The following is a 15,578-nucleotide window of genomic DNA, read 5'->3' on the forward strand; positions in this document are numbered from 1 at the left end:
GAATCGAAATTAGCTCTGCTGGATATTAAGCTTAAATCAAGCTCTCGAAATTTTATACTTTTGGTAGTTCAACGTGACACTGAAACGAACTGAAGCTCGTTTTATCCTAGACATTGTTTAGTTCACTACCTCGAGAAGGAACTTAGATTTGTTGTTGATGAGGGCTGTTTAAGATCAGGGTGCATTTCATGTCCTTACAGTTCTTTAAATGCTAAGTGACAGTCGGCGCAATTGATGAATTTGAGTCAGAAGACGTAAAGTCTAGTTACAGTATCTTTCTGATATTAAAAACCACTTTAATTAAGAAATTACCGAAATAAATGTTGATCTGATGGTTAGAAACTCTCTTACGCATTGTGATTACGTTCAGATACCCAGAGTAAATTTTCACGAGTAAAGAAGTGTAAGGACAGAAAGTGAAGTACAGGATTTTGGCAGCAGAGTTGTTCACATTTGTAAGTAATTTCTTTTGCGTGAATGACAGCTTCCTTGCAATACATTCTCAACTGTCCAACAAGCTGTGTCTAAAAAGAAATTGAGATATTTGCTTAGAGTTCCAATTTAGCCACTCCTCTATCAGGCGAATTGCTCGTGAGCGTTCTCTGCGTTGTACCTTGGATAGTATCTCGAGATTATGTTCCAAAAAACTGCCTTCTTTCTCTGAATAAGTTTACTGTGCAATTTCTTTGCCTGGAGGCGTATTAGAGGAAAAAAAATTTAAGCTGACTGTACGACTAGAGTCCACGAGCAATTTGCCTGCGTAATCGGTCTAACAAGTGAGATTGTCACCAATTCTGTAACAGATAACTGGGATGTGGGAAGCCTGGTGTGTCTTTGTGGCCTAACTGTTTTCAACACTATGTCAAACTAATTTTTTTCAAACATTCTTTTGTTCGTTCAGTATTTTGGAGATGGAAGAGGGAGAGAGAGGGAAGTCGTCAGAGGGCGAGTAGCTGGGCCACGGCGCAGGCGATCAGGCTGGCCGCCGCGGTGGCGACGGCCGCTCCGCTGCTGACCACCTGGTCCAAGTCGTTGGCGCTCGTCTCGTACTTGGTGCCGGCGCCCAGGCCGTTGCTGTTGCCGTTGCCGTTGCCGAAGGCAAAGTGGAAGCCGCCGGTCGGCTTGACGCCCTTCTCCACTCCGAAGGCGTGGTGGTCGAACGATTCCTGGCGGCGGAGGTTGGTCGACACCTGGTAGGTGCGAAGCACCTCGGCCTCGCCGCCGTTTCCACCACCACCACCTCCACCATCAGCACTTCCAGCACCTCCATGTTGGTGCGGTGGTGAGCCCGAGCTGCCTCCACTCACATCCTTGAAGTTAATGAAATTGTCGACTCCGCCACCGCTTCCGTACCTGCAATGAAAATAACCGTCTCCATGAGACGTGGCACAAGTACATTTGCTGTGTTTTGACAGCTGTGGACAAAGTATTAATCGTCCTCTCGTAAGAGCTCAGTGGACGCTGAAAGGGTCCTGTAGCCACCTTTCATTAGTCCGGTAGCCCATTTTCACTACCACTTCTCTTTCTTTTCCTTGTTTCTCTTTTCTCATATCTACATCTACATCTGCATCCATACTCCGCAAGCCACCTGACGGTGTGTGGCGGAGGATACCTTGAGTACCTCTATCGGTCCTCCCTTCTATTCCAGTCTCTTATTGTTCGTGGAAAGAAGGATTGTCGTTATGCTTCTGTGTGGGCTCTAATCTCTCTGATTTTATCCTCATGGTCTCTTCGCGAGATATACGTAGGACGGAGCAATATACTGCTTGACTCTTTGGTGAAGGTATGTTCTCGAAACTTCAACAAAAGCCCGTACCGAGCTACTAAGGGTCTCTCCTGCAGAGTCTTCCACTGGAGTTCATCTATCATCTCCGTAACGCTTTCGCGATTACTAAATGATCCTGTAACGAAACGCGCTGATCTCCGTTGGATCTTCTCTATCAACCCTATCTGGTACGGATCCCACACTGCTGAGCAGTATTCGAGCAGTGAGGGAACAAGCGTACTGTACCCTACTTCCTTTGTTTTCGGATTGCATTTCCTTAGGATTCTTCCAATGAATCTCAGTCTGGCATCTGCTTTACCGAAGATCAACTTTATATGATCATTCCATTTTAAATCACTCCTAATGCGTACTCCAAGATAATTTATGGAATTAACTGCTTCCAGTTGCTGATCTGCTGTTTTGTAGCTAAATGATAAGGGATCTATCTTTCTGTGTATTCGCAGCACATTACACTTGTCTACATTGAGATTCGCTGCCCCCATACGTCAATTCGCTGCAGATCCTCCTGCATTTCAGTACAATTTTCCATTGTTACAACCTCTCGATATACCACAGCATCATCCGCAAAAAGCCTCAGTGAACTTCCGATGTCATCCACAAGGTCATTTATGTATATTGTGAATAGCAACGGTCCTACGACACTCCCCTGCGGCACACCTGAAATCACTCTTATTTCGGAAGACTTCTCTCCATTGAGAATGACATGCTGCGTTCTGTTATCTAGGAACTCTTCAATCCAATCACACAATTGGTCTGATAGTCCATATGCTCTTACTTTGTTCATTAAACGACTGTGGGGAACTGTATCGAACACCTTGCGGAAGTCAAGGAACACGGCATCTACCTGTGAACCGTGTCAATGGCCCTCTGAGTCTCGTGGACGAATAGCGCGAGCTGGGTTTCACAAGATCGTCTTTTTCGAAACCCATGCTGATTCCTACAGAGTAGATTTCTAGTCTCCAGAAAAGTCATTGTACTCGAACACAATACGTGCTCCAAAACTCAACAACTGATCGACGTTGGAGATATAGGTCTATAGTTCTGCACATCTGTTCGACGTCCCTTCTTGAAAACGGGGATGACCTGTGCCCTTTTCCAATCCTTTGGAGCGCTACGCTCTTCTAGAGGCCTACGGTACACAGCTGCAAGAAGGGGGGCAAGTTCCTTCGCGTACTCTGTCTAAAATCGAACTGGTATCCCATCAGGTCCAGCGGCCTTTCCCCTTTTGAGCGATTTTAATTGTTTCTCTATCCCTCTGTCGTCTATTTCGATATCTACCATTTTGTCATCCGTGTGACAATCTAGAGAAGGAACTACAGTGCATTCTTCCCCTGTGAAACAGCTTTGGAAAAAGACATTTAGTATTTCGGCCTTTAGTCTGTCTGTTTCAGTACCATTTTGGTCACAGAGTGTCTACCGCTTTGACATAACACCAAAATATCTTAGGAATTTCTGCCAAGTCAGTGCATAGAACTTTACTTTCGAATTTATTGAACGCCTCTCGCATAGACCTCCTCACACTACATTTCGCTTCGCGTAATTTTTGTTTGTCTGCAAGGCTTTGGCTATGTTTATGTTTGCTGTGAAGTTTGCTCATAACTCTCATAGTGGTGTGATTGAATGAATGTAGTTGTGTGTCACGTTGCTAGACGGTGGCGTAGTCTACTGTAGAAAGTCTGCGATAGTCATACAGATTCAGCAGCAGTTGTACAGAATAGCCAACTCTCGCAGTGGTCAAGTAGGCAAAGAGGTTTGAGCTACTTGTGGGAAATCCACCTGCGTTAGGTTGGTGGCCGAAATGGCATCTTTGGGTTTTCCGGGCCACGCACAGCGTGGAAGAGGCTGGAGATGTAAAAGGGAGGCAGTCTGCCGCCGGTACGGGAAGCGTCCACAGCTGTGCTCCAGTCGAAGAAGGGTGAGTTAGGCTGACTGCGTGGCGCGTTGTTACTTGGCGAGAGGAGAGCTGCTAGCATTTGATCTCGCTTTTCAACTCTGAAAAATTGGTTTGCCTTGTCGCAGCAAGGAATGCAAAACTTTGGCAGATTTTCCTTTTAGTAAATTTCTATAGCAGACTTGGATCCACCGGAAGAGCGCCACACAAAGGTGTCGATAAGAAATGAGCACTCACTTCTGTATGAATGTCTGTTTGCCTTCAGCTGTGCCTGTACAAGCTTTTATTTTTCTAAATATTAATAGCTAACCCTTATCGTAAATTTTCCTTGCCTTACGTATCTTTCGTCCATGGGGAGCCAAAAAATGGCTCTGAGCACTATGGGACTCAACTGCTGTGGTCATTAGTCCCATGGGGAGCCGACCACGTGGTTGAACATTAAAGTTTGTTGGGCTACCGTCATCACTAACTGTCCGATCTCATGTTTCTTTTTAAAGAATGTTAACTGTCCATGATTGCGTGATGTGATATTGTTGCAACTTGGCCACGATACCTAGAAATCGCGTCTCCACAAACCACGACGGTAGCCCAACAAACCCCAATGTTCAACCACGTGGTTGGCTTCCCCCGCACGAAAGATACATAAAGCAAGGAGAATTTACGAGAAGGCAAAGCTATTAATTTTTAGAAAAAATGAAAGCTTATACAGGCACAGCTGAAGGCAAACAGACATTCATACAGAAGCGAGTGCTCACTTCTTATCGACACCTTTGTGTGGCGCTCTTCCGGTGGATCAAAGTCTGCTATAGAAATTTACTAAAAGGAAAATCTGCCAAAGCTCTCCTCTCGCCAAGTAACAACGCGCGACGCGGTCAGTCTAACTCACCCTTCTTCGACTGGAGCACAGCTGTGGACACTTCCCGTACCGGCGGCAGACTGCCTCCCTTTTTCATCTCCAGCCTCTTCCACGCTCCGCGTGGCCCGGAAAACCCAAAGATGCCATTTCCGCCACCAACCTAACGCAGGTGGATTTCCCACAAGTAGCGAAAACCTCTTTGCGTACTTGACCACTACGTGCAGCAGACTACGTCACCGTCTAGCAATGTGACACACAACCACATTCATTCAATCACACCACTATGAGAGTTATGAGAAAAGATAAACAAGGAAAAGAAAGAGAAATACTAGTGAAAATAGGCTACCGGAGTAATGAAAGGTGGGTACAGGACCCTTTCAACGCTTCGGAACACTGAAGATGGCGTAGAACTGGTACCGAGTGGTCATGTAACCCGCCACACCTGACGTAAGTCTCTACATTGAAATGGTGGGTGTGTGCCGCACGGTTCTAAGCAAATAGTATAGTAGTGAGATGAACTGGTGGTAAGGGCTTATTGGTCGGGAGACCCAATCAAGGGTTCTTCTGCCACCTAGTCAAGTCGTGTTATTTGACGCAATTTTGACGACTTTGCGTTTGGATGCTAATGAAATGATGATGAGGACAACGAAACACACCCCGAGTGGATGAAATCTCGGACGTGGCCAGGAATCGAACCACCTGCCGTCACTCTCAACGTATGACAGTCAGGTAAGAAGAAGGATCGGCGTGTGACGGAAGGGCAGAATGGAGCTATGGTGCCCATGCCCACACAACGAATGTCGGCAGAATTGTTGTTGTATCAACGCAGACTGCCCAATGTCTCACCAACGACTGCGGTGTCAGCACAGGTAAGAACGGTAGGCATAAGAAATTTCTAACCGGCAGGGGCCGCAGACGAGGATCACGCCTTTTCAAACCAAGAGGGAGTTGCTGCTGACATTGAATACAGGTCCGTCTCAAGCTGTTTCCCAGCGAAAGTTTGGTTGGTTGGTTGTTTCGGGGAAGGAGACCAGACAGCAAGGTCATCGGTCTCATCGGATTAGGGAAGGACGGGGAAGGAAGTCGGCCGTGCCCTTTGAAAGGAACCATCCCGGCATTTGCCTGGAGCGATTTAGGGAAATCACAGAAAACCTAAATCAGGATGGCCGGACGCGGGATTGAACCGTCGACCTCCCGAATGCGAGTCCAGTGTCTAACCACTGCGCCACCTCGCTCGGTGCGAAAGTTTGAATGAATTTTTAGACCTCAAAGGGCTCTGAGCACTACGGGACTTAACAGCTGAGGTCATCAGTCCCCTAGACTTAGAACTACTTAAACCTGACTAACCTTAGGACATCAGACACGTCCATGCCCGAGGTAGGATTCTAACCTGCGACCGTAGCAGCAGCGCGGTTCGGGACTGAAGTGCCTAGAACCGCTCGGCCACAAACGCCTGCTTGGGTACCTCAGAAAAGGTCTTTGCTTACAACAGCACGCAAAGCTGTACAACACTGAATCTCGACAATAGTTCAGATGAGTTGTGTAGTGTCGTTCGAAGACCACGAATTTGCCGCTTATAAAGGAATAAGTGCAGCGACGGCTCAAATGAGAGCTCAACCCGCATTGTGTGGACGGCGTGGTTCATGCTGTAGCTGGTTCTGTGATGTTTCGGGAGTGAATTTTGTACCATGACTTGGCCACAACCATTCACGTTACTGTGAACATGAAGATGGACGCTTATTTCAGCATTTTCAGCGACCAGATGTTGCCCTTTCTGCTCTACGGAATCTGGCCACAAATGAGTGGCTTCAGCTGAATATAGTGTATCCAAGGAAATTCGTGGACTCTCTTGCTCACCAAATTGAGGCAATTATAGTGGTTAGAAGCGATGTTACTCGATATCAGCGTGATGCCTCCTGGGGACACTAAAGATTTTGGTCCAGCGTGCTTATCAGAATCGGAAAAATAAATATTTACCATATGTCCAAGATCAAACACGCAATGAAAAGTAAAACTCTGGAAATGACTTAATGGAAATAGTGTGTACGCTCTCTTTCTAGGTTTGATCACACATCCATGCAAGCCCTAAGAAGAGGTGTTCAGTAAATCCGAAAGTCTATTTGGTAACCATTCATCACGGACCTACAGCTGTGGCAAATGCTATAAAAATACTGATTACACGGAGGTGACGTTTTGTCACACGAAGGGTCAGAGCTCTTGTTTTACTAATTTATGAAGAAGACATTCTAGATCGTGGTCTTGCTTTACTTTCATGAAGGATTACAGTCGAAATATGGTGTCATCACATTAAACAGTAGCGCGGAGAGAAATAAAATCATTAGCTATTTATAATAATTAGTTATTTATCATAAGAATAATATAACATAATAATTAGCAATTAAAGTTGTATGTGCATGAATGGCTACGAGACCACGAAGAGCAGGTTCAGTCGCCTGACTGGAAAGGTAATCCTCATCCATCGTACCAGCAGGCACCTTCCCTTTGCAGACTATGAGAGATGTGTGCGTAAGTGTATCTGTGAAGTGTAGGCTACTGTAAAGGCGTGTGTGTAATGTAGTGTCTTGTTCGTGCTGGACATGGTGACAGAAGAGAGAGGGTGGAACCCGGCCCCAGCAGACAGCCTACTCTTCGCGTTTAGCACCAATGGGGCCGCTGAACTTTGCGTCGCCAGCCGACGAATGGCTCACTATAAGCAGTGTCACACACCCTCATTTCATGGAGACGCCTGGAATTTAATCGAGGACATTGGCGCTAAGAGTACGTGACCAGGGGCTTTATGCTACCACTCTCAGGTCCACTCTGCTGTAGAGGCAAGGGGAAAATTGCCACTGGCAAGGTCATGAATCGGTGTAGGGGCCATGCCCGGCGGCGCTTCTACACCTGTGATACGGTGGGGAGCGATATATCCACTTCGGCACGACCGTTCATATTAACTATTTATAATAATGTGCGAAACAGATAGATACGTAGTTGTGCTTTGTTATCGTTGTAAGAGGTATGCGCTGCCTGCGATATAGAATCGCTGACCAGAGAGCAGTGTTGACTGCAGTAGGAACTGTGTAACTGTAGCAGTAAGTTGTTGCTAGTCGCTTATCTGAGGTTGTCTGCGCTTGTCTGCCGTCTGCTCTGGTCGGGAATCTGGAGATGGAGTATTATTGTATAAGGTAAAGAAGCAGCGTCACGCATATCTAGTAATGTATCTGAACTGTCATCCAAATGTTTTAAAAATGTCCTAATAATAATTTTGGTAATATAAAGTAATTTTTTTAAAAAAACATTCATTTCAAAAAATCAGTTCCTTCCTTTCACAAACCACAAATGTATAGGCCAGCATTGCACGGAGCTGTGCCGAAAAATTTTTTTAGGTAAGAGCAGATATATTCGCCGTTTTTATTGAGGTAAGAATTTTTGCTTTTTTATTCAGAATGATCTTACAGGGTCATGACGCAGCACTGCTGTCGTCCAAAATTTACCAGGTTACTGAATTTATTTTTTATTATGAGGTTCAAGAATTTTTCTGTTTCGAGCTTACATTAAATGAGAAAAGGATTTTGTGGGTACATTAAATGTGAATGCATTTGTGCATGGAGATTATAAATGGGAACCAATTTTATTCTGAGGTCACACAAAGATTAGAATCGCTATCCATAATAATTATTTTAATTTCAATTTAATAAATTTTGTGGGGAGGTTACACTTGGCGACCCTGCCAGTATTCGAACCTGGAATCTTCTGATGATTTGTAACTGGCCAATGAGTGCCAATAATTATTTCAAATACGTCGTATGTCACTTGAATGATGAAAAATGGGCTGGACTCGCATTCGGGAGGACGACGGTTCAATCCCGCGTCCGGCCATCCTGATTTAGGTTTTCCGTGATTTCCCTAAATCGCTTCAGGCAAATGCCGGGATGGTTCCTTAGAAAGGGCACGGCCGATTTTCCTTCCCCATCCTTTCCTAATCCGAGCTTGTGCTCCAATGACCTCGTTGTCGACGGGACGTTAAACAGTAATCTCCTCCTCCTCCTGTTTTCCGATTTGTCCTTTACATTTTCGATAATTTCGACTTCTTCTGCCAGGTACTGCAGGGTGTCCTTTTGATCACCACTGCGTCTGTACTCCGCAAGGCACCTTGCAGTTTGTGTACCACTCTCAGCACACTCCTACCTGTTCCAGTCCCGAATGCTTCCCGGAAAGAACGATTGCTGGAAAGGCTCTGTGTGAGCTCGAATGGCGTACACTCTACTCTTTTTCTAAGCTATACGTAGCAGGAAGCAATATATTGGTTTACTCTTCCAGCAACTTAAGCTCTCGGAATTGTAACAGTCACCCAGACCGTGATGTAGAACGCCTATCTTGCAGCGTCTGCTACTGGATCTGGCTGAGTGTCTCTCTGCTGCTTTCGCGCTTACTAACCCATAACGAAACACAGTGTTCTTCATCGAACCTTCTCTATTTCCTCGATCAATCCTATCTGGTATTAACCCTTTAACTGCTCTGGACATGTTAACGCGCGCGCCTTTGTACCTGTCCTTGGGTGCTCTGAACGTGTTTACGGGCGCCACCAGTCCTTTTACCTCGTACTCTGAACGTGTCTACGTTAGTTTAGGCCAGTATTCCTACGGACAGACAGCGTAGCAGGTACTGACCCGTATCCGCCTCCAGGCCGCGGCAGCAGCACGTCAGAGATCTGCCCTCCGCCGCCACCTGCGCCGCCGCCGCCGCCCCCGTATTCGAAGCCGCCGCCGCCGCTGAGGGAGACTCCTTGGACGGGGTAGGGCAGCTGCGGCAGCACCACGTCGCCGACGTGAAGCCCGCCGCCCCCGCCGCCCCCGCCGCCCACGCCGTACTGCGGGTACTCCGGGAAGTGGGCGAGCGTCATGTCGTGGTGCGCGCCGCCACCGCCCCCGCCCCCGCCGCCGCCGTCACCCTCGTCCTGGCGCACGCTGGTCACCACCACGCAGCCCGGCGGCACCGCCGCGTCAGCAGAGAGACGCAGGTCGCGCCCCGACCGCTGCACCGACTCCACCACGTCCTCCTGCACAGGCAGCAGCACGGAAACCAGTCGCACACTACCAGCATCTCGTACAAGTCTACCAGTCTACTGCAGGCGGTACAGCACGTACTTTCCTTCAGCTTTTATCTGAACCTACGAGGTGAGCCGTGCCGGCTCGTATCGATTGATCGATCGGGTCGGCATGGTGTGATCTTTCGGCTCGGCCGTTTGATGTGGCGCTGGAGAGGGACAGCCGGAGACCGCGCGGCGTGGGAGAATCAGGGGAGCGTGGTTGAGCAGGCCGGGGCACGACGCAGAGGTTGTGGTGTGTTTGACCCGTTTGCAAGACCGATCCTGGCTTGTAGTGTGGGAACTGGACTCGGCCACATTACCCGAATCGAGTTGTGCAGCCCTGATTTGGATCTGTAAAGGATTTCATAAACCATTTGGTCTATCTGGATTTTGGTGATGTGATACAGTCCGAGCAAGCGAGGTGTATTAATTGGTACTATTGCTGAAACTTCGTGGCAGGTTAAAACTGTGTGCCGGACCGAGACTCGAACTTGGGACCTTTGCCTTCCGCGGGCAAGTGCTATACCAACTGAGCTACCCAAGCACGACTCACGCACCGTCCTCACAGTTTTACTTCTGCCAGTACCTCGTCTCCTACTTTCCAAACTTTGCAGAAGCTCTCCTGCGAACCTTGCAGAACTAACACTCCTGGAAGAAAGGATATTGCGGAGACATGCCTTAGCCACAGCCTGGGGGGATGTTTCCAGAATGAGATTTTCACTCTGCAGCGGAGTGTGCGCTGATATGAAACTTCCTGGCAGATTAAAACTGTGTGCCGGACCGAGAATCGAACTGGGGACCTTTGCCTCTCGCAGACAAGTGCTGTACCAACTGAGCTACCCAAGCTCGACTTACGACCCGTCCTCACAGCTTTACTTCTGCCAGTACCTCGTCTCCTACCTCCCAAACTTCAAAGAAGCTCTTCTGCAAACCTAGCAGAACTAACACTCCTGGAAGAAAGGATATTGTGGAGACATGCCTTAGCCACAGCCTGGGGGGATGTTTCCAGAATGAGATTTTCACTCTGCAGCTGAGTTCTGCTAGGTTCGCAGAAGAACTTCTGTGAAGTTTGGCCGGCCGGAGTGACCGAGCGGTTCTAGGCGCTACAGTGTGGAACCGCGCCACCGCTACGGTCGCAGGTTCGAATCCTGCCTCGGGCATGGACGTGTGTGATGTCCTTAGGTTAGTTAGGTTTAAGTAGGTTTAAGTTCTAGGGGACTGATGACCTCAGAAGTTAAGTCCCATAGTGCTCAGAGCCATTTCAACCATTTGTGAAGTTTGGAAGGTAGGAGACGAGGTACTGGTGGAATTAAAGCTGTAAGGACGGGTCGTGAGTCGTGCTTGGGTAGCTCAGTTGGTAGAGCACTTGCCCGCGAAAGGCAAAGGTCCCGAGTTCGAGTCTCGGTCCGGCACACAGTTTTAATCTACCAGGAAGTTTCATATCAGCGCACACTCCGCTGCAGAGATCTCATTCTGGTACTATTGCTGTTCGGAGTGACGGACGCCATAAGCCAGTGTGGTAAAACTGTAATATTTTTCCTGGTACAGTGAGCTGTGTGGACGTCGGTATAGTTGGTTCAAAGCACAGGCTTACCATTGAATCTGTACGTTCTGTATTACCTAATTGCATTACTTGTTCACTTGTAAATTGTGAAATGGTAGCCTTACTTGACAGTTTAAGTTTATCAGTATCCTGTTGAGGGGTAATTTAAATGAGCTCTTCAGTTTCAGTGAGCATATGTTAACCTACTAGTGTAGTTTAAATTTCTAAGCTGACTTGGTATTATGCTCTTCGCCCTCGTCCTTTAAGGTTACGTCAAGGGCATTAGTTATTGATTCACCCTTGACTATTTTATTTCAGTGTTTGTGAAATAGGCTATCATTGTATACATAGTAGTTATTTTACATTTGAGGAATTAATGTTTGCCGTTTTCTTCCCCCTTTCTCTAAAATTGTGTAGTAGCACGGGCTCTAAGACCTTTTTTTCAGTGTTATAGTGTAGTGTGTGCGGCACCCTGTCCAGCTCGCCCGCTTGCTGTGGGTTCTGGGTCCAGCCGCCTCTGGTCTGAATCCAGTGGGCCCCCCTTCTGCTACTTGAATTAGCCCGTGCCTATGTGACGTCACCTGTTTTGAAAATGTTTGTATTTTATTTTGTGTTAAAATTTTTTGTGATATCCATTATTGGTTAAGCTTTATCTCATCATTGTAGTCTCCTTTTGGGAGGTTTACTTTGTATAGAATTAAATTAACTTGCAAGTCACTAAATGCTTGGTTAAAGATTAATGTTGTTGTTTGAATAGGGCGCTTGCCCGTGCTTGTAAGGATTTTGAATTTTAAAGATAAAATTTTATTTGGCCAAAGAAAAGTTAATAAAATTGTAGTTGTTAACTGCGAATGTTGCTTATGTGGCCCGGCCCTCCCGCTCAACAGCAATTGGCTGATTGGGGTGGATTAACCACCACACGAGGGACAACGAAGGCTGAGAAGTTACTAGCTTTCGCCACTTCCAGTTGCAAAATTATGAGAAAGCAATTTGGTAAATGCACAGATAACACATGTTTCCTGTTCTTAGAACTACTCTTGGTTTCAGACAGAGTCTGAGATATCAGGGGTGTTTGTTCCTCCAGGTAAAGTCTTTCGAGAACAATCATACTGAGATCTCGCAAACACTGGAGGAGTAGAGTTCTTCCTAAGTATCTCGTTTTGAGACTAGGCATTTCATAGTTGAACCCTGCAGTGGGTGGCCCAGGACGTCAACTACACTGTCCACACGCTGGCTCTGGAGGCCCGGCAAGTATCCATCAGAAAGGTATCCAAGGTACAGGACATCTCCTGAGAGCGTGCTGATTTCATTATTAATAGTGTTCTACACGTGAGGAACTTTTCAGCGAAGTGAGTCCCGAGATGACTGAACAGCTAGCACAAGAAGCCGTAACTTGAGACATCCAGAGTTTATTTGGCCTGTCTCTAAGCTTTATAACATTCTTTTGCCTAGATTAGTGGCTCAGAATGAAATATGGCTCCATTGGCGCCATAGTCTGTCCCCGCGGACGAAGAAATTCTGCACCCAGAAACCGGCAAAAGCATTGGTGGCGTCTACTTTCAAGGACAAAAACGTCATTCAGATTGTGGACTACCTACCTAAGGCCTGTAGTAGAACTCGAGCCTTATCGGTAAGCTGGATGCAATTAACAAGAAATTGGAAAACTGACCAAAGGTATCTTTTCTGGGCCGGCCGCTGTGGCCTAGCGGTTCTAGGCACTTCAGTCCGGAACCGCATGACTGCTACAGTCGCAGGTTCGAATCCTGCCTCGGGTATGGATGTGTGTGATGTCCTTAGGTTAGTTAGGTTTAAGTAGTTCTAAGTTCTAGGGGACTGATGACCTCAAAGTCCCATAGGGCTCAGAGCCATTTGAACCACATATTTTTTGGTGTAGGACAATACACCTTTACATGTATCTCAAGTCGTGCCTGTCCTGCGTTTCCAGTTAGTCGACCATCACCCATTCGCCTGACCTAGGCCCTTAGATCTTCGGTTTACACCGTCTGTGCAAAAAGTACCGATGACGATTTTTTGGCATAATGTCGACGTCAGAGCAGTAACTACGGTGGCAGCTTGAAATAACAATTTGTCCATTGGACCAGTCAGCTGTGAGCAGGCTGTGTTAAGTAGTGGACGTGCGGGCGTTGGGACTCAATGATCCTGTGCCACAGACTTCAGTGTATTAACATCAAGTGTTGGAGATGTTCTTCACAGCATTTTGAAGAAGGGAAAAGTGTGTGCAAAGCTTTCCATACAACTTGACTCAAAAACTAAAACAGCATACACGCCTGCCGCGACTTGATTGAAACGGAAAACGCGGACAATTATTTTCCGGAAAAAATTAACTCGGGTGATGACACTTCGTGTCACAATACGAACCCACCACAAAACGAAACATCCAGGAACTGACACGAAGCGTCAACGCTTTGGCGGCGACACTGACAACATTCAAGCGAATGTGACGCGTGAGTTGAACAACGTCCCACACAGAAAAATTACTGACGGTTGCAGGCAGTTGTGCGAACCTGCTATTTCAGGGGGTGGAGTTAGGGTCGAAGAGACTGTGTAGAACAGCTAAAGCATTAAAACTATCGTGTTAAATTTTCTATATCTTTTATTAATCGAATCTCGAAACTTTCTGAACTGACAGGCTGTGTTTAAATGGATTAGAAAAGCTACAGCAAGGATGTAGCGATTGCATCATTATGATTCGGAGGGGTGTGAATATTTTGAACAGTTGAGTACTGTAAACAGTCATACTGTATTTCAATCCAGGAATCTATCAGCCCCTTCTCCTTCTGCCGGTACGAGAAACAACGCGGCCTCGCTCAAAAATTTTGATGGACGTACAGTTTATAGTGACGGACAACTGCTTCATTACAATCGAGTGTTATTTTATAGTTTCTATTAACTATGGAACAGGAAACTCAGAAGATTGTGAAGTCTAGACATCTATATGACACGGCATGCATTTTTTACTGTGGATGGTACAGGCAGAGAAGAAACTGACAGCTGCAATTGTAACGACATTGTGTGATGAAAGAGTGTCATTGTAATGTGCATGCGAAGAGATGTGTGAGGAATATACGAGTATCGGACAGCAGAACCCGAGCCAAATCTTTCTGCTACAATGACACAAGGATGGTGGAAGGTTTTGTACGTATGTTGCACTATTTTTCCTGCACTGCGATTCGCAGGATGCAATGGTCCAAGGTGATAGCAACCTCTGCGCAATCATCAGGTATGACTTCAGCCCACAGCTGGTAGTGACTGAGTATGGTATGGTGTGGTATGTCACAGTTATCCTTTGTCTCCACGTGTTATTCCTCATGAGACACTATCATGGCGCCATTTTTCAATGCTCATCCACACATGATACGTGTCTCTATGAACTGTCTGCATGATGTTGATCCCTAGATACGGTCCCCACGGACCATGTGTCCACCTCTTCGGACGTAAGCTGCATCTCAGAGCCAGTATCGAGGATATCAAAAACCAGTTAGAACGGCCGGTGCGGGGCTTCTTGCCTCACGAGAGAATATAACGGGTTTGTGACAACCACGCCAACTGAATCAGTGCACGTATCCAGGGCAGAGAAGGTCCAATGTCGTTCTGATATGTGGGCTCGTATTGTCATCTTCCTTGTAAATTTAACCCGATTTTCTAATGACAGAAATAACATCACGTATCTTCCCAAGCCGTGAAGTTTCGTTTCCTCCTCCACTTATCGGCGTTTCTCTTTTTTTTTTTTTTGTCAGGGAGTGTATCTTAGTGGCATTTAATGTTGTACTGGAATGTTTTAAATAAATCATTGAAATATTTCGACAAACAACAATCTTAACATTGAAATCGTCATAATTTTGACCTAAGTTAGATAGATCAATTCTTGCCTTATTTTTGAAATATAATTGCACTTTAAGGCATCACAAGTGAAGTTCGACTGACAAGTGAATGCAAATCGAAATTTAAGTATCTACTACTCACGAAACTCAAGAATTTGTTGTATTATTTCTGTTCGTCCATTGTAATTGTCACATTATGGTCTGTTTTTGGGGCGCTGATGCAGCCCTTGTTTCTTCACACCAGGGAAAACTTACAACCTGTCTCCATACTTGAATGGAATCCATCTCTGGGTATCGTCCGGGACCCTTACCGTTAGTATTCTAAACTCTGCTGTATTTTGGCGTGCTGCCTTTTTGAGTACTACTACAGTTTTGCGATTATCGCTAAACCGACACGAGCTGAGTTCTTTCATGAAATGATCTCACTTGGACCTCTGTAACAGGCCAATTGAACTGATAATCTAAATAAACTGAAGAATCCACAATCTTGTTCACATTTTGGTGTATTTAAACGGATAACCAGTTCGACTTCTGAACTCTATAAAGAGCTACGACACAGGACGACTACATG

General features: G+C 46.3%; 1 protein-coding gene across 1 annotated transcript in view; it reads right to left on the bottom strand.

Annotated features, from left to right (window-relative positions):
* Positions 1–938: 938 nt before the first annotated feature.
* LOC124795562 (protein argonaute 18-like) overlaps positions 939–15,578 on the bottom strand; it is a 179,143-nt gene continuing 164,503 nt past the window's right edge. The window contains exons 4-6 of the mRNA XM_047259635.1: positions 9,475–9,592; positions 9,204–9,318; positions 939–1,353 (exon numbers count right to left, since the gene is read on the bottom strand). Coding sequence (XP_047115591.1) covers positions 939–1,353; positions 9,204–9,318; positions 9,475–9,592 — 648 coding nt within the window. The remainder of the gene's footprint in view (positions 1,354–9,203; positions 9,319–9,474; positions 9,593–15,578) is intronic.

Source organism: Schistocerca piceifrons, chromosome 4 (assembly GCF_021461385.2).
Source record: "Schistocerca piceifrons isolate TAMUIC-IGC-003096 chromosome 4, iqSchPice1.1, whole genome shotgun sequence".
Classification (NCBI taxonomy): Eukaryota; Metazoa; Arthropoda; class Insecta; order Orthoptera; family Acrididae; genus Schistocerca; species Schistocerca piceifrons.